This window comes from Podarcis erhardii (assembly GCF_964252035.2).
Source record: "Podarcis erhardii genome assembly, chromosome: 2".
Lineage (NCBI taxonomy): Eukaryota > Metazoa > Chordata > Lepidosauria > Squamata > Lacertidae > Podarcis > Podarcis erhardii.
Genome location: NC_138498.1, coordinates 95,488,587 through 95,512,279, shown reverse-complemented (window position 1 = coordinate 95,512,279; position 23,693 = coordinate 95,488,587). Strand labels below are relative to the sequence as shown.

General features: G+C 42.6%; 1 protein-coding gene and 1 long non-coding RNA gene across 7 annotated transcripts in view; both read left to right on the top strand.

Annotated features, from left to right (window-relative positions):
- LOC309337417 overlaps window positions 1-23,693 on the top strand; it is a 345,606-nt gene that overhangs the window by 273,269 nt on the left and 48,644 nt on the right. The window lies entirely within an intron of this gene.
- CHL1 (cell adhesion molecule L1 like) overlaps window positions 1-23,693 on the top strand; it is a 206,095-nt gene that overhangs the window by 133,758 nt on the left and 48,644 nt on the right. For 5 of the 6 annotated variants that reach the window (XM_081852347.1, XM_081852349.1, XM_081852352.1 and 2 more), the window contains 5 exons: window positions 8,997-9,119; window positions 11,099-11,269; window positions 13,946-13,987; window positions 15,208-15,325; window positions 17,223-17,404. In XM_081852347.1, coding sequence (XP_081708473.1) covers window positions 8,997-9,119; window positions 11,099-11,269; window positions 13,946-13,987; window positions 15,208-15,325; window positions 17,223-17,404 — 636 coding nt within the window. The remainder of the gene's footprint in view (window positions 1-8,996; window positions 9,120-11,098; window positions 11,270-13,945; window positions 13,988-15,207; window positions 15,326-17,222; window positions 17,405-23,693) is intronic. The other variant, XM_081852350.1, reaches the window with a different exon arrangement.

The window sequence follows — 23,693 nt, the reverse complement described above, 5'->3', positions numbered from 1 at the left end:
CATTGCAGAAGGGCCATAACCCAGTGGCAAAGCATCCTTGGTTTGACCCCCCCAGTGTCTTCAGATAGGCTTTGGGATGTCTCCTGCTTAAAACCCTGGAGAATAGATGTCAGTCAACATGGGCAATGTGGAGCTAAATGAACCATTGATTTGATTTGATATAAGGCAGCTTCTTATATTGTTATGTTTACAGTAACTTGAAATTCTCAAGTAGTGTCCTTTTCTAATCCTACTGCCTGAGATCCTTTAAACTGGATCAGGAATTGGAATTAAAATCTCAGTTCACTCAAGCTAATGTGTTCCCAACACTTAATACCCCTCCTTGTGGGTTCAAATCCTGCCTCATTCATGGACTCGCTGCATGACTTTGGGCAAATTACTGTTTTGAGTCACAGGACAGAACTGACATGTGACAGGAGTAGATATTTCAAGTGGGTTGCCACCAAGCAATGCTAAAGGATGAGCAGAGAACAGTTTTCCAGCAAAGGGCAACAAGTTGCTGGTTAATCCTTTATTCTGTCCGCTACTGACCCCCAGGGTTCCCCTTTGTCCCTAGCTATGATACTTTTCTGGCCTAGGAGAATTGGAAGAAAAGTAACTGCCAGGCAGAGTCACCAGAGAAGTTTTGAGGACAATTTCAGCATCTTCTCCCACCACTTCTCCACTTCCCTATCAACTTGTTGTGCAGGGTTTGGTGGCAACCCATGTTCAGAGTTGTAACTCAGAATCCCAACATCAATCTTGATTCCCCAGCTGTAGAATGGGAACAGTAACAGGCTGTGTATCAGCAATATTGTTGTTTAGTCGTTTAATTGTGTCTGACTCTTCATGACTCCACGGACCAGAGCACGCCAGGCACTCCTGTCTTCCACTGCCTCCCACAGTTTGGTCAAACTCATGCTGGTAGCTTTGAGAACACTGTCCAACCATCTTGTCCTCTGTCATCCTCTTCTCCTTGTGCCCTCAATCTTTCCCAACATCAAGGTCTTTTCCAGGGAGTCTTCTCTTCTCATGAGGTGGCCAAAGTATTGGAGCCTCAGCTTCTAAATCTGTCCTTCCAGTGCGCACTCAGGGCTGATTTCCTTAAGAATGGAGTGGTTTGATCTTCTTGCAGTCCATGGGACTCTCAAGAGTCTCCTCCAGCATCATAATTCAAAAGCATCAATTCTTCGGCGATCAGCCTTCTTTATGGTCCAGCTCTCACTTCCATACATCACTACTGGGAAAACCATAGCTTTATACGGACCTTTGTTGGCAAGGTGGTGTATCAACAATACAGTGCACACCAAATGTTTCAGATTACATAACAGCAGAGGCGCATGGGAGTTGTAGTCCAAAACATCTTGAGGATTCTGAATTGGGAAGTTTTTCTTAGAGTCACAGATACATTCATCTTAACTTTAGTTATGTTCATGCTTTCAAAGGTTGAGGAAGAGGCTGAAATGACAGAGATAACTCTGTCAAGTCAAGTTCCTTAATTCACTTCCCTTTCAGTCAATAGTAACTGATAAACAAAAATACAGGAGAATAGTTGTCCTTGACATGTTTCTAGTTCCATAGAAAGACAAGGGGACCTGTGAATAAGCCAGTGCAGCAAGAAAAGGATGTGCAGGAAGAAGCTGTTGCTGGTATAGGCAGGAGACTATCGCTGGGGTAACAGCCTTAGACTCTTAACTGTGTAAATGGTTAGATAAGTCATGTTGGAGTTTGGTACATATATTCCAGTGGTGTGCAGAAAGAAATAGTCTGGTAAGATTGCTGGTTGGTCGGATAAAGAAAAAGTACGATTTATTATGTAAACAAACAAAGCCATTCTACATATAGGTTTTATTTGTGGCCAAGAAGCAGCTAAGAAGTTAACAGTAGCACATGCTAACACATATTGATTAAACTTGGGGAGAAGCAGGAAGGAAGTAAAGCCTGAAAGGAAGTGATCTACATAACCAGCAAGTAGTTACTCAAAGAGTAATGTGTTACTCAAAGAGAAGGAATCAGTGAGGCAGAATAACGGGTTGCTTTTCTGTCTATCATCACCACCACCACCTCCCGTTCAATTTTGCAAGCATTGTTGCTTTACTCCCAACAAAGCCTTAGTGAATCTCATTGTGACCTGCTTTGTGAGCATCTGTGGGTAATTAATCACTCATTACTTTTTTTGTATGTGAAATTAATATGGAACAATAATTTCCTAGCATAGAACTCAAACATCAGTCCCAAAACACTAAGTTGCAGAAAGTGCGGTTGATTGTATGCATGCATACATTTTCCTTCCTGTGTAACATTTGTTGTTCTCTGGGACTTGCTGACTGCCTTCGATCACACATTCTCTCTGGGGTGTAGGTTGTCAGGCATATTAATATACAGCCCATTTTAAACAGGGGGCACTCAAGGGAACCAAGTTTTCTCGGTGGCGGAGAGTTATTTGATTTAGGTAGATGTTTAATGCGGTATTCCTTTTTTTCCTCTTGAGGTTCATTTTGTATTCTCCGCATACTTTTACATAAAACCATAATGGATTATTTAAACACTGTTTGTTTGGGGCAACATTTTCAGAAGAAAAATGTTAGAAAAAGTAAAAAAAAAAAAAAACCTGAGGGGAGAAGGCACATTTCCCACCCACCCTTATCCATATTCCTTCAACCCACTTCTTACCCCCCAGGTCAGTTCAAACTGCCTCTGTACCACATTTTAGTCTTTCCAAAATTGACTTGCTGCATCAGTCCAAAGGCAAATGCTGCAATAGACAGTACACATATAATGGACTTCATGTAGGGCTGGCCTGTCCATGAGGCTGACTGAGGTAACAGCCTCAGGCAGCAGAATCCAAGTGGCACCTCTGTGGGCATGACCCCCGCCACCAGTGGAGAAGTGATGAGAAGTAGCTGTGGCAGTTTCCAGGTTCCAGGGAGATCTGGTGATAGCCCTATGCAATCTCATGGGGCTCTCACAAGATCTCACCAGAACCTGGAAGCCTCAGCCACAGAGCCCCAATAAGGGAGGCTTTGGCAGGGTTGGCAGTGCATGGCACATGTGCAGGGCAGAACCTTCATGTTTTGCCTCAGGTGGCGAAATGGGGTGGGCTGTCCCGATTGCATGTCTTGGTGGTATATGGGGTTGGAGAGGAAACCTAGCTGCTGTTCCTTCTGCCTTATAGAGGAAAAAAGTGTGGAGAACCTTTGGTTTGCACAGAAAGATGGGGCAGATTCTGGCTTCGGTAGCCCTGTTGCCTTCGGTAGCCTTGCTGGGTTTGCATAGTCCCAGGCAGAATTTGCCAGGTGTTCCTGGGCAGCAATGCTATTTTTTCCAAAAGAGTACTAGAACTCACCCTGAATACCTCGCTTATTCTCTTATAATGGCAATGGCAACCACCGGAGGGATACTGGAACTGAGTTCCGGTGAGTTCCAGATGAAAAAAAAAAAAGCTCTGCTGGGTAGGAATCTCATGAGTATTGCGAGTAGCTGCCCTTCTAGAGTGTGATCTGGCCTTCCAATGACATACACATCAATAGACACCACCAAACAGAGCACCTCTTCCTTTGGGGAGAGTTCACCCTCATCCAGAACAAGCATATTGCTCCCAGGAGCCTCCCATCCACAAGTCTTCCATCTTGCCAGGATTCAGATTCAGCTTACTGATCCTCACGTGGTCCATCAATGCATCTAGTCTGGATCTTGCACAGTCACATCACAGACGTAACAGAGAAACAGAACTTGGTATACTCAGTGTGCTGGTAATACATTGCTTGCTGCACCATTTAGGTGCGACTTTGTACAAAGACTATGACAGGCTGTTTGATTTCGTTCCACCAGCACACAAGTTTGGGGCATATGGCTTGCCTTTGATGTGCTTCTTTTGACTCCAAAATATAGCAGGGGTTCCACTGACTACAGGGAAACCTGAGCACCTGTGGAAGGCTCCCTGCTCTCCTCTCCTCCCCACCCCACCCCCATTTTGGCCATATCGCAACCCAATACTATGACACACTGTGTGGCAACGTTTGATAAGTGCTGCTGCAGAGGAGCTTGAATAAATCAATTGTGATGTGTGCGCAAACATAATCAGAGCCCGAGCTCTGGAAAGTGTGAGATCACTGTGTGCATTCATGATAACAGTGTGGTGCTTGGCAACATTCTGCTGGCAGATTTCAATGGGGATGCAAGGTGCTTGGCAACCCACCACCTCAATAAAAGTGGAAAGAGCAACAAGTCACACTAGGTGATGCTTTGGAGCATAAATTTTGCCCTGTGAGCCATTCAGCTCCACAACAGTGGGATGCCCAAGTCAAGCAAAGGGGTTCTTCTGGCAGGGAAGACAAAGGTGTTGCTTAAGCATAGCAGTCCTCCCAACAAAAATAGATATACCATTTAAAAAAAAAATTAAAATCCCACAACACTTTATTATTAAACTGGTTTTCAAGAAAAACAACAACTGCACATTTGTTGACGATTAAGATGCAAAACCTACAATGAAATGAGCGTTTTTTTATGCAGCTTCTCTTCAAACTTGTGAATGTTTAATGCTCATTTTACAGTATTGGGAAATAAAAGAGAAAACTCCAGTAATTATACGGTACCTGCATAATTGAAGCCAATTATGAAGGCAAAGGCACCGACCGCTGAGCTACTTAACCAAGAGAATCTATTCCTTTTAATTATCAAAATGTTCCCAGAGCCAAAAGGGAGGGGGGGTCCGCTCTGGGACTGGGTAGCTAAACATGCCGTTTCATTGACCATAAAGCTGCACAGCAGTTTCTGTGACTCTTTCCCAAATTCCATGCTCACCATATCCATAGTCCTTTCTAGGGCTTACATAAATCAGGCACTCTAAAGGCTGGAGCAGATTTCAAGGTCAGATTTAAATACTTTAGCTCAGGATTTACTACACAAATGGGGTGTTTAAACAGGTCTAGCTTGGAGAGAGAGGGGGGGAGGGAAACAAATATCAGAATGGATATTCAAAATTTAATATTCAAAGCAGCATATGAACAAGTATTCTTATATATGGCACTTATTAATACACTTTTCTTCAAATAAAGGCAAGCACATGTTTTTATGCACCTCCAAGGTACAGATGATCTGATTTAATTGTACTTGTTAAATAACCGATTGATTAATTACACCATCCCTAGGAATCTCTGGGGCTAGTGAATGGTCTGCCCTGTATGGGCAGATATGGGGCTATGTCCAGTGGTGCCTCTCATCAGTGGCTCTACCTCCTGTGCTACCTCCCACACTATTCCAAAGTGTCTTCCAACATAAGCACCAGACTTGGGGCAACACCAGGAACTACTGGGGGCAAGGACATGAAAGTGCAAAATTGTCTTAGGAACATAGGAAGCTTCCTTATACTGAATCGGACTATTGTTCCATGAGCTCAGTACTGAACACACCAGCAGCCCTCCAGGATTTCTGGTGGGGCTGGGGGGATTCCCAGCCCTATTTGGAGAAGCTAGAGAGTGAACCTGGGACTTTCTGCAAAGAAGACGCTCTACCAATGAACTACAATCCTTCTCTTCTCCATTCTGCTGAGGGACATCTCCACTCAGAGAACCTTTCATTAGTGCAAGAGACACAGATAGAACCCAGAGTATGGAGTATGTAGAGAAGAGTTTGACTGGTGTCGCTGCTATATACACTGTGACCTTGCTCAAGCATTGGTAGTGTCTCTTCGTAGGGAGCGGGTGGCACTGTGGTCTAAACCACTGAGCCTCTTGGGCTTGCTGCTCAGAAGGTGGGCAGTTGGAATCTGCATGATGGGGTGAGCTCCTGTTGCTCTGTCCCAATTCCTGCCAACCTAGCAGTTTGAAAGCACACCGGTGCAAGTAGATAAATAGGTACCGCTGTGGTGGGAAGGTAAACGGTGTTTCCGTGTGCTCTGATTTCCATCACAGTATCCCGTTGTGCCAGATGCAGTTTAGTCATGCTGGCCACATGACTCGGAAAGCTGTCTGTGGACAAATGCCAGCTCCCTTGGCCTGAAAAGCAAGATGAGCACCATTCCCCATAGTCGCCTTTGACTGGACTTAACCATCCAGGAGCCTTTACCTTTACCTATTACCTTTAGTGTCTCCCCTTTCCTTTGTATAACTAAAAGGCTACTCACCATTCATTTTCTCCCATCATCAAAGTTGTCAGCCATTTGTAAAAACAAAAACAAAAAACCGTTCCTCAAATAGCACATATAAGAAGAAATGATGAGAACCAACGAAGTGATTATAAAAAAATCTGAGCATCTGAACCTTAATACTTCTAAGATCATTTTCGCATCTGATCTGCCACTGACACTACTGCCACCAGGAATTGAATCAAAACACGATTCCACATCCTACATGTCCTTCATTTCAGAAAGCAAAAGCTTTTGTTGTTTTAGTGCTCTAAACTTGTCAAAATGACATCTCAGTTCTAGCTTCATTGTAGCTGAATGACACCTGGTGCTCTCTCTCTCTCTATATATGAATGAAATGAGCTGCAACTTGAATCTTCGTGAATGGCCTTTTCCCTCCCTCCTCACTAACACGTCTTGCTTTATCAGAGGGCTGGCACCTTACCTGTGAGAGCATGTGCTGTGAAATGATATTTCTCCATCAGATGACTTCCTTCCACCAAGTGTTAGTGTAGCCCTGCTACTAATTTCCAGATGGACTCAGTGTTCTACAACGGATAGCAAAATGCAGGCTGCCTCTGAGAATAGTGGCTTTCAGACTTTTGCGATGACATGCGCGTCTTTTATCTACCAGATGATGAGCCAGATTGGACCTCAGCAAGCAAACCTTTTGGAAGATGACCCAAATTGCATCGTATTATCATTGCCGGGCAATTTTCCTGCATGGTCAGGATGTATCCTGGAGTATAATTTCAGCACTCATGAAAAGAGAGAGTACATTACCGTGTCCCTGCCATTATCCCCTGTAGGGCTCTCAAGGAGGTTCATGCACATTTGCTTGATTTCTATCAATTCATTCACACTTAGTCTAATGGGATGAGCTTGTCACATCCACAGCTCAGTTAGAAATGGGGCATCCCTCCCACCGTACCAGTTTTGACACTTCTCTTGCTTGTAGTATGAATGAAAGAAGTGTTGACAAGATTACTTGGTTATAGATGCTGCTAAATTCTGTTAAAGGGTATTCTGTTGCTTTGACTTGAGAACTACCAAGTATGGAATAACTGCAACATGCAGTTTATGGGAAAAGTCCAGTCACTGCTAAGCACTTTTAAGAGCTGTTGATTTTAATGTGCTTAACTTCATTTTGATCACTTCCATAATGTGTAGTCTTAATAGTTACTTGCCAGAGAAAGGTGCAGATGAGTTGCAGTTCACATTGCTCTGAATGAATAGGCCTTGAATTGTTTGTGTAATGGTTCTAGGGGTTGCTCATGCGTAAATCGGCACCACGCTTGGCTGAGTTACCTGGGTGAACCCTTTCTGTCCGGACAGCCACTCACCCGTGGCTGTCTCAATCGCTGGCAGAATCCGTCAGTGGGCGTTTCTTGAACTTCTTCCAGCAAAGAAGCTCTTTGATGCCTAGTCTCCGCCTACTCTCCCTGCGCAGAAGCCTTCTGCGCAGGGAGGGTGTGGGCAGCGGAGGACCTGTGCTCTCCCCGCTGGTCTCTGGTGGGGAGTCATGGAGCCACCTCGCTGATTCCCCCATCTGCCCCCCTTCTCCACTAGTGTTACACTGATTTCCTTCCCCAGAAGATGGGCTGCTTCTCTCCCTCCCGGTACACTCTCCGGAATCCCTCTGGAGCCCTCCCTCTCCCTCTGGCTCCGATGGCAGTTCCCTGACAGTTTGTCTTGAGTATCTTGCCTCCTACAGTCAAAGACAAGCTTTACTGTACTTGAATTGATACTAGTAATTTTTTTAAAATGCAGGTTTTCAAACAGTTTCCTTAAACCTTCAGAAGCGTAATTTTAAATCTTTGCTGAAATATAGACATGTTAGGCTTCTTGTGGTAGAGGAGATAAAACCACAACACCTTCATATGTCCCAAAGACTCTAATCCCCACAGGCAAAACATCCTGCAAAGGTGGAATGCCACTTGCTAATGGTTTACAAGCTAAGTTCATTCCCTTTCTTTTTGCTTTGTTCCTGCTGTTTTTTTATTCTTTCACTATGGCTTAATTACACAACGAGCTGATGGAACTGCAACAATTTCTCGTCCGTTTCAACTTGCCTGGAATGTAAGGGAAAAGTGCCCTGAAACAACCTCAGTCTGCTGGGGAAGGGAAAAAAAAAATTTAATCTTGCAGGTTGATGTTTGCAGGGATCTCTGATGGGAGGCATGGAGATTTGTGACTCCTTTTCCAACATTAGGACAATGAAATGTGATCAGTCCTGGCAATGCTGATTCTTGCTTAAGTAACTTCACTGTTACCTTCTCTTGTGTTTGTTAAGACTCTGTTGGAAATGTGGAATGATGGAGCAATATAAAATTGCAGCCTGCACACAATTTGGTTATTCTGAAGCAGATGAGATTTGCATTGTCTCTGTAAGGCATTAGAGCAGTCAGACTGTAAACTTTATCAGCAGGAGCCAGGGACTTTCCACATTTTTGAGGCAGCCACATCCTACTCTGCTTGGCACTGCTATTGATACCCAGCACTGTTATTTCTGCCAGCCCAGCGCAACTTAGGTGTGCGTCTGGTGATCTGTAAAAGTCCAATGACAAAACCAGTGTCAAATGATTCAGCACCACATGCATAGCAGAATGTGTTCTTGTTCTTCACACAGAAAGAAAATTGTTTCAGGATTCCTAGGACAGTGGCATTTCTACACATGCATCCTCCTGAAATTGCCCGCGGACAATTTTTCAAATTCAGAATGTATGGCTGCATTATTTTCCCACATAAATTTGGTTATCTTACATTGTGAATCATAAGACCGCACAGTCATGGGAAAGCTACATAGGTAACAATTCATACAGAGAATGCCAGATATAAAGTTCATAGGTGCTACTCAGTGACTTCTGAAAATGTTTCTTTTCCATTATGTTAGGTATTCCTAAATTCCCCAAGGAGAAGATTGACCCGATAGATGTAGAATATGGAGATGCTATGGTCTTGCACTGTAACCCTCCCAAGGGAATCCCACCGCTGCACATCTATTGGATGAACATTGGTGAGAACCATTTCATTCCTCTTTGCGCCATTTAAAAATCAAATCTCTCTTTGAAAGATTTCTCCCGATAACTTGAACTTAATTAAAACTGAAACTGTTCAGATGCCTCTTCGGTATGCAAAAGTATGCAAAAATGAACTGCAGAAGTGTACAAATAACGGTTTAGAAAATGCTGAAAAGTTGTAAGGGGATTATATAAATGGTTAGTATATGTCAGCATGAAAGAAAACATGATGAAAGGATAAGAAGGTAAGAATAGCCCTGCTAGGCCAGTCCTGCATCCTGTTTACATGCTTATGGGAAGCAGCAAATTATTCCTTTCTTACTTGCGATTCTCAGCGACTGGCATTCAGATATGTATTGCCTCTGATACCAGAGATAATACAGCCATCAAGAGTTTTGTAGCCATTGCTAACCTAGTCAGAGTTAGTGGACCTGAAGCTTCTTGACATAATGTCATATCTTCATGTGGCAGGACGGATGAAAGTGAATGAGAAAAGAGAGAAATGGCTACTGGTTAGATTCTAAATTCAGCGCTGAAATGAAGCCTATCGAAAGCAGAAACAGCCAGCACCGCTGACCTCCTGGCACCAGCATCCCTGTGCCATATTGAGAGTGGGGAGGCAGGGAAATGTTGCCATGGTGTGGATGTGCTGGTGGAAGCACCAGATTGGCTCTGCCGGTACATCCTCAAAGCCTTCTTCCTGCCGCCTTGCCCTTCTCTCTCAGTGTCACCAGTACCTGGGTGCCAAATGCAGGGTACCACCTTGCTGCACTGGTGACTCCTAATCTAATGTTTCCAGAGAGGCCCATGTTGTGGCTGTCCATGGGCCTGTGACCTGTATTCAGTTGTTAGTGTCTCCCTTTCCCTCTGTTCTCTCAAGCTACCTTGACAGAGAGACAGAAGCCAGGGTGCTTTAGGGAGGACAGATTTTTTCCCCTCTGCCCAGTCTACAGCTCCAATCTTGCCATCTGCATCAGGTAAAGGCCTGCCAGGGAGCAGAGAGGCTCTGCTCACTGACATGCTTCAGTCTTGGTCTCACTTTCCTAGAGTGAAGTGAATGACCAGACTGCCTCAATGAGAAGAAGATCTCTTGCTTGTGCACTGAGACCTCCACCTCACCCACTATCCCAAAAGAAAAAGAAAAATGTGGAAGGAAGCAGAAATTGGTAACTTGAGGCTGTGGTTTCCTCAGGAAGATGAAGGATACAAGTTACCATTTGCCTACCAAGGCCTGCTGAAGCCTTCCCCTGTCTGGTATGCTCCAGCTGTTTTTGGACTAAAAGTGCAGTCAAAACCAGCCACCTTGGCTGGGATGATGGGAGTTTACGTCCAATTCAGCTGGAGGGTAACTGGATAGGCACGACTGTCCTATTGGTTTGGAAGAACTTGATCCAAGGGAATTACACCTCCAGAACATGACCTTGGAATCTCATTTGCTGTGACAGTTACCGCCTCTTGATAAAAAATATTCAGAATTCTTGGGCTATCAAAACAGCAAATTAAAAATGGAATCACATTATGGAATGCAGGCTATAAGTGTGCATTCTGTGTGACAGGAGCGAGGGGCTTCTTGACAGCCATGACGTCTGTAATGTAGGCCTTTGTAATATTAATAGTTGTGCTGGTCTGAACGATTAAAATGATGCAGCCTTCATGGCGGTTGCTATATTGTCTCTGCAGAATATTTATGCAGAAGGCAGTTTACATTTGGTGGGTGTGTACTGGTACAGGAATTTGTCCTGCTTATAAGATGGCGGCCTTTTTTGTCTTGTAAAAAAACATGGTGAATATCGAAATATACTTTCAGACCTCATGACTCTTTAACATCAAAGAATTATTCCCTTACCTGGGAACAAGTACTTTGACAGAACAGTGAGCTGCCACCTTTTTTCTTTTCTTTTTGTGGAGGGGGGAGTGGAAGATCATTATCATACTGTATCATCATTATATTATTATTATTATTTTTCCTTGTTAGACTTGCAACACATCCCACAAGATGAAAGGGTCTCTATGAGCCTTAAGGGGGATCTTTTCTTTGCAAATGTGGATGAAAATGACAGCCGGAGTGATTATTGCTGCTTTGCTGCATTTCCGAGGCTGAGGACTATTGTGCAGAAAATGCCAATGACACTGACAGTTACACGTTGTAAGTCTGGGGGTTCAGTTCCCCCCTTTTTTCTTTCATTCTTCCACCTCTCTCCTCCACCTGCCTTAATGTCTATCCCAAAACCTACTCCTCTGAGAATTCTTACATGTGATGTGTGTCTCTAATATGATTATTCCTAACAAAAATATATGCCAATGTATATTTGTTCCTGCACTTATTATGAGAGCCAGGCCCCACTCATAAAAAGATCCGCAGCTGTTGGCCCTACAAAGCACTTCTGTTGTTTTGCTGAATATGCTGAACTGATACAGGAGACATTCCTCAGGGCACTTGCCAGCTGCATACCTGCACATCCTCCATTGTTTGCTCAAACAAAAACAAGGAAACACACATTTCGGCTTACAAAATAGGGCCCAGTCAAAATCACAGAGATCAGCTAGCAAAACGATTTTTGCAAATTATGGTTTGGCGCTACAGCAGCAGCCTGTGGAGGAAAGGCTGTCGTCAACAGCTTGCAGTGCCATTACAGAAGGTTGCTCTCTAGCGACGGGCAAATTTGTCAGTTTTGATTTCTCTCGGTTTCTCTTTTCATTTTCCAAATCTTTATTCCAGTTTGCCACATTTCCGTATCGGTTTGCTAATTTCAAAAATGTTGTTATGAAAATTCCTCAGCACTTTGTTGGGCACTTCGCCTAATATGCAATTTTGCCCCAAGTGTGAATTTCAATGGGTAGCTGCATTTCAGTTTTCATGTTTCTTTGGGAAGTGAGAATTAAGGAGGTTTGCATTAAAATGTGTCACAGGCAGAATTTCTCCCCCTTCTCTGTTGCTACCAAATGGGGCCTTTTTCAGAGTCTGAAGACTTGTAGGACTGAAGATTCATTTGAAGCTCATCTTGCTTCTCTACTCTTCTTAGAATTGTATCATTTGTCAATGTTGATGTGGTCTCCTCTGTTACTGAGGCCTTTGAAGGGCTCAAAAAGAGATTTCTACTATATAGAAAAGCTGTGGCTTAAATGCTGCTGGGGAATACTTAGTCATCTCCACAGAGATGTTTATTGTGTTCAGTCCCTGACTAACGTGCTCTATGCTATGTACAATCAGTATCTGTTGCCAGCATTAGCAGGGCAGTGCTATACTAGAGCACTGGTGCAATGCATTATGGCATTATGCTAGTGAAACACTTCAGTTCCATTTGGCATTCTTACTTGCTGTTGGAACAGTTTGTAGGTTTGGCCATAAATGGCTTGATTCTGCAGTCATATTTTAGCAATATGCTGCAAATAATTCCCTATATATCAGAATAGCTGACCTGTTTTGAACATGACTCAGAAGCATGGGCTCCTGGAGGAGCAGTAAGGGCCTAAATTGATCCCTTTTGACTTTTAAAATGTGCTCAGGTATGTTCTTGTGGAAATCCCCCATCTCCATCAGAAAAATGCCGTGAAGAATGAGCCATCATGAGTGGAAAAGGCTTTCCACCCATGGAGGATAGAAGTAATTGGTTTGTCTTAATACTTTGACTTTGTAAATAGACTTTGTGAATAGTGTGCCATTTCAGAATTGAATAACATCCTGATGCATTTTTTAAAAGCAATGTTCAGCTATCTGCTTTTGTGTTTTATTGCCGAATAGTTCAGGTTTACCCTTACATTTTTCACAGTTGTCAATCTTACTTTCCTCAAATCTGCCGAGATTGGGAAAATCTTAAATAACACAAGGAGTTACCATAGACAGCATGCAGGCAATCTGGCTTGTGCTCATGTGGAAAGTACATGAAAGTAAAATAGAAACAAAATTGTTAGGGGATCCAATTGTATTAAATTATCTAAACTGGATATGTGAAGAATCACTCTAGACAATTTGTATTTAACAACAGCAACAACTAAACCACCCCTTTGCTTCCCTAAACCTCCCTGAGATATTTTACTTGAGCAGATACCTTAAAATTTACCTTAAGAAATTGTTTTAGGCAAAATCAGTAGAGGCCGTAAGTGAAATGAAGCTAAATTAAACTATCTTTCCTGATGTAACAAATCAGGAAGAATGTTCAGCTGTGTAGGGAGACAGCCATTAGCCATCTCCAGGGCTGATGCTCGATGTTCTCCAAAATCACAGTATCACTATGCTATATATGGGTGCAGCCTGGTTCCCAGTAACATTTCTCCATGCATTTTTGGACATGTGGTTGGCCACGAAGGGGAGAGAAACTATGTTAACTATCCTGAATCTTGTCCTTTCAGGAGGGATACTGTTGATGTTTTCTAAATGGCCGACTTAATTTTACAACACAGGTTAACTTAAAATGATTTGAATTTGACATCTTTTCCAGCATTTACATTGTTTAAACATCAGTTCATTATCACTGTGCATGCTTGCATTACATGTTTAATAATTATATTTGATTTTTTTTAAAAGAGAGAATACTATGGTCACACAATCCTGGGATATATCTAGTGGCTTCGAATCCAGGTTTTATTTTTTTTAATTTTTACTCAAATGACATTGCATTCCCTCTCACTCCATGTGGAGAGTTTGAAAAACTGCTAAACGTGCAGCATGATTAGGGTGAATATTTTGGAGAGTGGGGTAGGATGAAGAGAAAACCCAACAGGCAAACGCATTTGCAACACTGTTTGATTGCTTCCATCAGATCTTCAATAAATTTCATCACCATTCATGTTTCCGTTTGGTTTCCATTTTTGTTTATTTCAGCAAAACATACTAATGATTCCAGTTCACCTAGCGCTGCCAAGGGTAAGTTGTCACTATTTAGCATTTGCACCCGCAAAATCTATAATATGGATTCGAATGAAATAAAAGAATTTATCCAGCTGAAATAAGAGTTACTACAAAGGTCCAGTGTTCATGTTATTTTACTTTTCAGAATATAAAATAATGGTATATATTTTGGTTCTCAAACCTTCATACTAAGTATATTGCTATATAAGTAAAAGGGCGATATAAGAGGTACAGCCTGCAATTCAGCAATGAAACTGTTTTGTTTTGTTGTAGCCTATGATTGTTTACCTACTTACCTCGGAGCAAGCCCCATCAAACTCAATGACACTTGTTTCTGAGTAGACATGTAAAGAATTCTGCAGCTGCTTATTTATAAATTGCAAGTCATGAAACACCCTTCCTCCAAGGCATACATGGTTCTCCCACTGCCCCCGGCCAGTTTTTCCCCCTGACAGCAACCTGTAAGGTAGGATTTGGCTGTGATACAGTGAGAGGACCAGCTTCATGGCTGGGTGGGGATTTCAACCTGCTTTCCCCCAGTCATAGTCCAGCATGCTAATCACTGCACCACACAACTCCAATATCCAGTAGCCTTGTTGCTTACTGACTTCCATGTAACCACTGCAGCTGGTTGCAGTTTTCTGAACAGCTCTTTGTGCTGCGTCAAAAGCTGTTTCCAAGGCACTCTAGTAGATTACAAAATGGTAGACGTTTTGACTTTCCCCAAACACAAGACTGGGGAAGAAATGAAGCTGAGCAATAGAAATACTCTTGGCATGACTGTTGTCATTTCCCCGGTTTTAACCCTATCTTCAGCTCCACATGAATGATAAATTTGTATGGAGCAAGACTGCAGATGTGCTCTGCTTTTTGTTTTTACTGGTACCTAACTGCATCAGCAGGCACATAGGGTCTGCAGTGAATATCTAGCATACACTACAGGGAAGGAAAACCACTGATATTTCCTGCACTCCTAAAATAGATCCACAATTTTAAAATACCACATTTTGCTATAGACTTAGATGTGTATATCCAAATACATACTCCGAAATCAATGAGAAAATTGTTGCCGATCTAGTCTGATGCCATTCAGTTTTTCTAGTGCATTAGCTATACAGGAATCAATTGGCATTAAAATTTCTATCGTTCATGAATGATAAATATAAGGAAGAGCTCAGCTCATTTCAAAAGCTCTGAAATTACTTCTCTCTCCCCCCACCCCACTTCATTTTCAGCAAATTTAATCAAGGAAAGAAAACCAAAACTTGTTATCCCTGAGTCTTCTGGCCACAGTTCAGAAGTGACTGTCATAAAAGGATCTGATCTTTTTCTGGAATGCATTGCTGAAGGACTGTGAGTATTCCCTTTTTTTCACAATTTCCACCATGAGAAAAGTGAAGTTGGGGGAGTAACCAGGCAATGGTTCTATGAATTATACATAGACTTTTCCAAGACTGACCCTAGTATGCAGCATGAAATACTGGACCATACTGGGCATGAAAGGCTGGACCATGGAGGGGCAAATAGATGAAGGCAGCGATTGGTATTTGATTGGTATAGCAAGTCTTTTTAAAGGGTTGGCCTCAGTGAGGAAGAGGACAGCATTTGTTCTCCTTTTCAGGCAACAAGAAGCAGTGAGTCTGCACTGCACGTCTCCAGTTTTAAACTTGCGTCCTTTTAGGGGAACATAAGCGGGTTAGCAGCCATAATATTGCATATGGCATGCTGCACATGCAATAAGAAGAAATGTTGCATAAGCAGGGTCAGCCCTTGAGCAGAGTGAGACACTGGGCCTACTTGGTGTGAAAGCCTAAGTCCAGCAGGCCCTGACCGGCTTAACCCTCTAAGGCTGTAGCTTGTGTACCTGGGTCCACCCCATCCCCCCTCTGTACAGGCCTGCCATTGACACTGACCCTGAGGGAAAGCTGTACAGAATTTTCTCTTTCCCTTCTAGGTGCTGTTTAATTATTAGGTTAGAGGAGCATATAAGTACACTGATCGTTGTCATAAGGAACATACAATATATATCTTTGAAGGAGTTGTTCTGGATGTTTTGTAAAGATATATCTATTTGCCCAGGCTTTGCCTCACCATGAGACTGGGGGTGGATCTACACACAGGAAAAACCCCACTATAAATAAGTCAGAAATTAAATTGTTATAAAAAGGGGGAAGGCATTATGGAAAATCACAAAGAATTATTTTTTGCTCTCCAGCACCATCTGGTGTTGCATGTTCAAAACACACATTCAAAACACTGTTTTTTGACCAATGTCGCTGAGACCTGGATCGTGTTATGTCTGAATTACTATTTTTACCTCTTCCTTTTATATATGCATGTATATATTCTCACACACAAATATATCTGTAACTGTTCTGCCTTTTTGTGATTGTGTATATTGCTTAATAGGTTTTCAAACATTAAGTGGATTAGCAATTCTTTAAAATAAATAAAGCCTTAGGGAAAACTTGGAAGTTTCGGGGGGAGGAATGAAAGCTATGCCTTCTGAAGAAAAGAGATGCCACATGTACTGTGAACATTCTGCTCATGGAAAGCCATAATATATTTTAGGAACCAGGAGGAGAGAGTAACCTGGGTCTCAGCATGTTGCCATCTCAACAGATGGACAGAAGAGTAAACAGCCAGGACTTGGGTCTATGTGTGCCATGTAGTGTGTTGGCATCAGGGAGGCCAGCTGGGAATGGGAAGTTAGCAGCCTGCCCTGAACTTCTGTCTGCTTTGTTATGAGAGTGCCCCATTAATTCTGCAAAACACAAAGTTTCTTTTATATTCAGTTGCCTGGAGAATTAGCTCTGGCTGGGCAAGCACAGAATTGATTAGTGTCATCGCGATGAAATCTTTAACCCCACTTATAGCTGCGAAAAGCTGTCATGGAACGGGATGAAACAAGTTTCTGTACCTCTATGTACATGCTACTGCCTTTCTGTGGTGCTCCAACCAATTTCCAATATGCTGTTGGCAGCGGAACATGCTTTGCACATTCACCATGTCCTTTAATGAGGAGGCAATGCCTATTCCAAGCAATGCATGCCTCTTATCTGAGGTTTAACAGATTATGTATATTTATATATGTCTATATATGTGATTTATTGAAGTCAAGGGTTTGATAGAACAAAGGTAAAAGGCACACACTCTGAAATATTCAAACTATCCAGCTGCTTTAAAAAGGAGACAATGTCACTTAATTTTTTAAAAAAATCTTTTCCTGTTTCTTCTTTTCTGGCCATAGTCCAACACCACATCTAACCTGGAGAAGGGTTGACAGAGGCAGGGATGACAGAGGAGTCAGAGAGAATTTTGGGAAGATATTGAAGATAGAACAAGTCACTACAGATGATGGAGGGGTCTATGAATGCATTGCCAAGAATGTTTTGGGAGAAACGAAACATCAGTTCACAGTGGACGTCGAAGGTATTGTGATCTTATTAATGATGCTGTTTGATATATGTTTGGTAGTTGAATTCCATCCTTCCAGGCAGTGCTACTATTCTCATTCATATCAGACTGTAAATCAGGCTTGTCAAACATGTGTTATTCCTGGCAGAACAACTATGTCGTGTTCTTTGCCCAGTATTTGACACACCTGGGTGGTGGGAAGCCTTCACCTTAGTGGACTACAAGTTGCTCAGACCTTATTTAAACCAGTGATTTTTAAAAAGGCTATGCACCATAAAAATTAAATAAAAATAATTTGAATATTTTCAAAAGCAGATTACATTTATAAAACAATGTGATCAACATTCTGTGCAACTTCCAAATTCTACACTGTGCAACTTCCAAGTTCTACACTGGAGCTAAACCATTCAGGGGATCTGACAGATGTTTCAAACCTTCTTAGAATCATAGAACTGTAGAGCTGCAAGGGACCCTGAGGATCATCTAGTTCAACTTCCTGCAATGCAGGAATATGCAGCTGCCCCATATGGAGATTGAAGCTGCAACCTTGGTGTAATCAACACCACCCTCTAATCAACTGAGCTATCCAGTTGGTCCCATATAGATTCTGCCACATATGTCTAAGAGAGATACTTCAAGAATTCACGAGAAATTCTGTGTAAAACAAGGTAGACATAGCTTGTATTTATTTATATTCATATAACATGCCCAAGAAAGCATGCATAGGATGGCAGTGCCAGTGTAATGTAGCCTTTTCCAAACTTGTGCCCTCTCGTTGTAGAACACCAATTCACATCAGTCCCAGCCAGCGTGGCCAGTAGACAAGGATGATAGGTAAAGGTAAAGGGTAAAGGGACCCCTGACCATTAGGTCCTGTCGTGGCCGACCCTGGGGTTGCATGCTCATCTCACTTTATTGGCCGAGGAAGTCAGTGTACAGCTTCTGGGTCATGTGGCCAGCATGACTAAGCCGCTTCTGGCGAACCAGAGCAGCACATGGAAATGCCGTTTACCTTCCCGCTGGAGTGGTACCTATTTATCTACTTGCACTTTGATGTGCTTTCGAACTGCTAGGTTGGCAGGAGTGGGGACCGAGCAACGGGAGCTCACCCCGTCGCGGGGATTTGAACTGCCGACCTTCTGATCGGCAAGTCCTAGGCTCTGTGGTTTAACCCACAGTGCCACCTGCATCCCTAAAGATGATAGGACAGGTGGTCAAAAACATATGAAGAGCCCCAGGTTGGGGAAGGCTTTATTAAGTGTCTATGCTGCCCATAAAACTAAGTTCTCTGGGCAGTTTACAGAATATTAAGGTGGTTTACAAACCATTGATTCTAAAGGATACCATGCGATTGGATTTTTTTCTGGTTCCATAGCTTGAAAATAGAAATATGATAATGCTATCCTGATGCAGGCATCATGGATCATTCTTTCTAATAGCCTGAGGAAATTACCTCAGAGAGGGAGGGAGCCAGGGAAGAGAATTGCCAGTTATTTCCTATCACTTAAGCAGAGAGTGTGAACTCGTGCTGCGTTGCGCCAGTGTGAGTGCTGTGTCGTCAATGGATTTCAGTCGTGCAATTTTGCTATAGTAATTCTATCAATCTGCAAGCTCAGCAAATACATGTTCTTACAGTGAATAGCCTTTGAAATGACACACTTAACGGGAACAGTCCTCCAGCCGAGCATTTCATTGCTGCTTCTGGAACAAGTCACAGAAGCATTGCAGCTGTACTGCTGTCAGCTAGACCTAAAAAGGGAGAAGCATTATCTGAGGTTGAGAAAAAGATCGAGGTTCAAGTGCTTCCATTCCAGATAAATAGTTCAAATAAAGCAATATGGGATTATCGTCTTAAATTGTACGGGGAGAGTTTTCTACCTCATACCTTCACAGGAGTCGAAAGCCGTATCTACACATGGAAAATAGAGAGGCAGCCACTACCACAGGGGAAGTTGCAGGGGTGGGTAGGGTGCAAGCATTTCTTTTTGCCAAACAAAATGCTCTTCTCTGTGCATGTGCACTATTCTGGGGGTTCTCCTGATGCGCCAAAGCAGATTTGGGTGACACAAGTGGACGAAATGGGAGAAGATCTATATAGCACAAGCAGGTGTCCTTGTACTGGCTTCTACTAGCACAATGGGTTTGTTGAATCTGGGCCAATGTGTCTAGGTAGATGGCAAATACAGTGTCAAATATAGTACTATGTGGACCCACCTTTGTCACAGAGGTTGGGCTGTCTGGCCTCTGGGCCCAATGTGACCTGTGAGGCTTAAATCCTTTCACCCTCCCACCTCTACACAGAACAGCAATTGGACTTGAAAAAGCATTCCCCACCCCCCACCCAGCCCTACTCCCTTGTGGGAAGCATTTTTTGGGAAGGGTTGTAGCTGATGAAGGAAGGACTAGCGCTCCACTCTCCACACAATGTGGTGTCCCTGCTTGAAATTGACCACAATGGGAGTCTTTTGCCATGCCTAATTATTTATGGAGGGGGCACCTGTCATTGTGGAAACTACTGCAAAGACAAATGATTATATAAGGTGAGCCATAAAGGCAAGTCTCAGCCACCTACCTTCTTTTTTTACTTCCTACCTAAAAGAGCCACGTAACAGATGTAGGTTGTTCCCCAAGATGGGTGCCACCACAGAAAAGATCCCGTTTTCTTGCAGCTAGTCATTGGGCTTTCTAAGGATTACAAATATGAAGTAAGGCCTCCAATAATGGACAAAGTATGGTGGGGTGGAGGTGGGTGGGTAACATATGGCAGAAAACAGTCCTTAAGGTACCTTGGTTCCCAGCCAGTTGCAGTGAGCAGCAATATCAAATAATAAAACTGCCTGGCCTTCTGAGGAAATGAGCGCAGAGAGCATTAAATTGCACACATCTGTCTCCTGCTTGATTTTAATATTTATCCCACTCTTTTCATCTCCCTGGTATCAGAGGAAATCCAGGAACGAAATAAGCATTTCAAATATTTATGATGCATCTTCTTGTTACTTTTTATATTGCTGGGACACTTTTTAAAAGAAAAAGAAAATAAGCACTAGCATTGCTGTGCTTTTCTATTTGACTTTATATAGCATTTATCATGCTGCACAGGAGTGTGTGTGTGTGTGTATGAGAGAGAAAGAGAGAGAGAGAGAGAGAGAGAGAGAGAGAGAGAGAGAGAGAGAGATATGCGGGTAGGGAGAGTGCATAGGGCAATTTGCACTACTGCAAATTGCTGACTTAGAAATCATTCCAGATGGCTTGGAATGTCTCTACAGTCGTTGAATATCTTAACAATCTGGCTGAGGATTTTTTATATATTTTTTTTACTGAAAAACTGAACCCGTCTTCAAAAGCGAACTGCAGGAGCTGCAAAAGCAATCAAATGCCAAGGAAGTAGCAGCAATTAAGCGGCATAGAATAATGGCCGCAGATTCAGATGAAAATTATTGCCTCTGTTCGTTAAGATGCACAGATGCAAATGCATCCATACCACCACCCTGTGCCCAAACAGAGTAGTGTGGATAGTTCCCCCCCCTCTCTTTCTGAGCATGGAAATCTATTAAATAAGATCAATGAAATTGACAAGGATTCTGTTTATTATCAGGAGTCTCCCCACCTATGGGGAGCCCGGGCGAAATTGAGCCCAACTCATTTTTTCCCTCTCCTGAGTTTCCAAACGGCAAAATGTCACTGTCATTAATCATGGGCTGACACCTTCCTTCCCACTCCATCACGTGCTAAGGGCCAGTGCTCCTTTGGTGTAAGAGAACTTAGCTGTGCTGACCTCACTGGCTTTAATTGATTCCATTGGCATTGCAGTCAAGTTACAACCAGGCTAAGCTGCTCTGGCTCCCTTCTCTCAAGCACATGGGTGCGGATAGAACATAAATTAAACCCGGAGGTGGGTAACTGGCACTCACAATTTCTTCTTTTTCCACCATGTCTGTTCTCTCTCCTGCTGATAACAGAAAAGTGAAAGCCTAGCTATTCACATAGTTTTCTATCGTGTCATTGTGTTGAAAGCACAAGACATTTTCAACAGCTTGCATGCCTCTCACACACCATCTTAGAATCATTTGGAAACAAAGGCTGCCTGGTTATACATTTTAAGGTGAGTTTGCTGCTAAAGATTGATGGTTTGGTCACCCAGCATCCCCCCTTCCTCCCTCTTGCACAGGTATTTTCATAGGGATTTTCTGCATGGAGTCATTCCTAATAATCCTGGGCTTTTGATTAGAGGTCACATGCCTAAGGTTGCCTACCCAGTTCTTCTGATGGCCAATCTAGTAAAGCTGAAGGGCTGTTAAATGTGGCCTAAGATGCTTCCAGATAACCTGTTTGGCAGGGTGGAAAAGATGTTCACGGGTACTGAGGTCTGTGTATGTTTGTGGGTGCCCAGGATCTGTTTAACTAGGATCCTTTTAGGTTTATAATGGATGCCATACGGCCATTTCATACATCACACAATGGTAAAGTAGGGTGATAATTTAGCATATGTTCAGTAGGGAACTGTAGCCTATCAAACCTCTGAGAGTAGCTACATGTTTTTCATTTCCAGGCGTACACTTAAAATATCTTTAAATGCACTGTATGAAATGACCTGCATTTATGCACTCCAGTTGCAATTCTATGCAATCATTTCTCCAAATCTCCCTTAACTGTAAGAGCTAAGGTAGGAAGTTGAGTGATCCCAGGCAAAAATTTCCATGTAGTTGTTGTTCTTTGCTTCAATGCTGAGGTCTCCAACATGGTACCTGTGAACACCATGGCATCCACCGACAGCTCCTTGGTGCCTGCCAAAACTCCCTTTACCCTCCCAATTTTATTTTATTCTTCTCCTCTCTTTTTTGCTTCAGGGGGAGATATTGGATTATTTTTGTGGAAGAAGTCTATGTATCATTATTTTTGTGGAAGAAGTCTATGTATCATTTGTTTTTATGGGGAGTGTATAGGTATGCTGCCTGCTTTGGATGAGGGGTTCAACCTTTTCTTCTGTGAAATGGGTATTTTATGGTTCCCACCACAGTTTCTTGGATTTCCCTGGTGCCCCCAAAGGCTGAGGACTTCTGATTTAACATGATGAGCTGCACTGAAATCAGTAACAGGGTGTTTTCTGTGTACAAAGACTCTAATTGTGCCTGACCCTTGCGCAGGTATGCAAGACAAGGTGATGGTTAACAGGGAGCTTGAGAACTCTCATAGTTCTCAAGATTAATCCTCTTATATCCTAATGCCTCTTGAGCTACAAACAAGGCAAGAGATTTAGACTAATGGGAGTACTTTTTGAAAGCAATCTTAGTATTTAAGCCAAATTTTCCTGTGGTTGTAAACAAGCAACCAACACTAAACTACTGAAAAGCACCAATAAGCCCATGTTGGTTAGGTTCCCATATTTTTTTTTTTTTTTAACGAGCTATTATTTAAAAGAGAAAACTGACTCCTGACATCAGGTTTCGGCATCGTGCAAGTGGATGCATGGAATGCCAAGAAGCAACTTGCTAAAGCTAGTTGAAGGGGGATTGATCACTTAAAAGAATGTCCAACAGTTTTCTGTCCAGCAGTTTTTCAAAAGCATCCATGGACTGAGTTTCCAAAATCACCGTAGGCTGATCAATCCATTGCTTGCAACATGTTTCTTGTAGTTAAGATTAGGATGGTGCTAAATGTAGATGAGTCATTTCTCACCTTTTTTTAGCTGCCAAGAAATCTGCTTGGCTTTTTTTGTGGGTTTATAGAAATGGGTTGTGTCCAATACTCATCCTGCTCAGAGTAGACATGTTGAAATCAATGAACTTGGAGTTAGACAGGTCTATTAACTTCAGTGATTCTGCTCTAAGCAGGACTAACATTGGATACAACCCAGAAAGTGCCCAAACCCACTACGATTGCCATGTATACATTCTTCTTCCTTTTTTCCATGGATATAATTGAGGTTAAATATTGCAGGATAGACAAAAGTTTACAACCCCTCCCTTCTTATATATCTAGATTACGTGTGAGTCTCTGGCATGCTCAGTTTCTATAGAGGTAAATAATAATTTCCCTGCTCTCTTTTCAAATTTGTTTGGTGAGATTAAATGATTAGCACAGCACACCTTGCTCCCACTCTCAAGTTTCATTTACTAGAAAATCTCTTAGTGAATTGAGTCAAGGGTGAGGAGCCACTCTTGGCTGGAGGGCCTGACCTAAGTGTGGTCAACCTTTTATGGCCCACTATGGCACAACTTTGAGAATTGGGAATTTCCATTTTGCCTACTCTGGAAGAGAAGTGTGCCTGCTTGTTTTTAGACTGCATTGTGTTAATCTATCATTT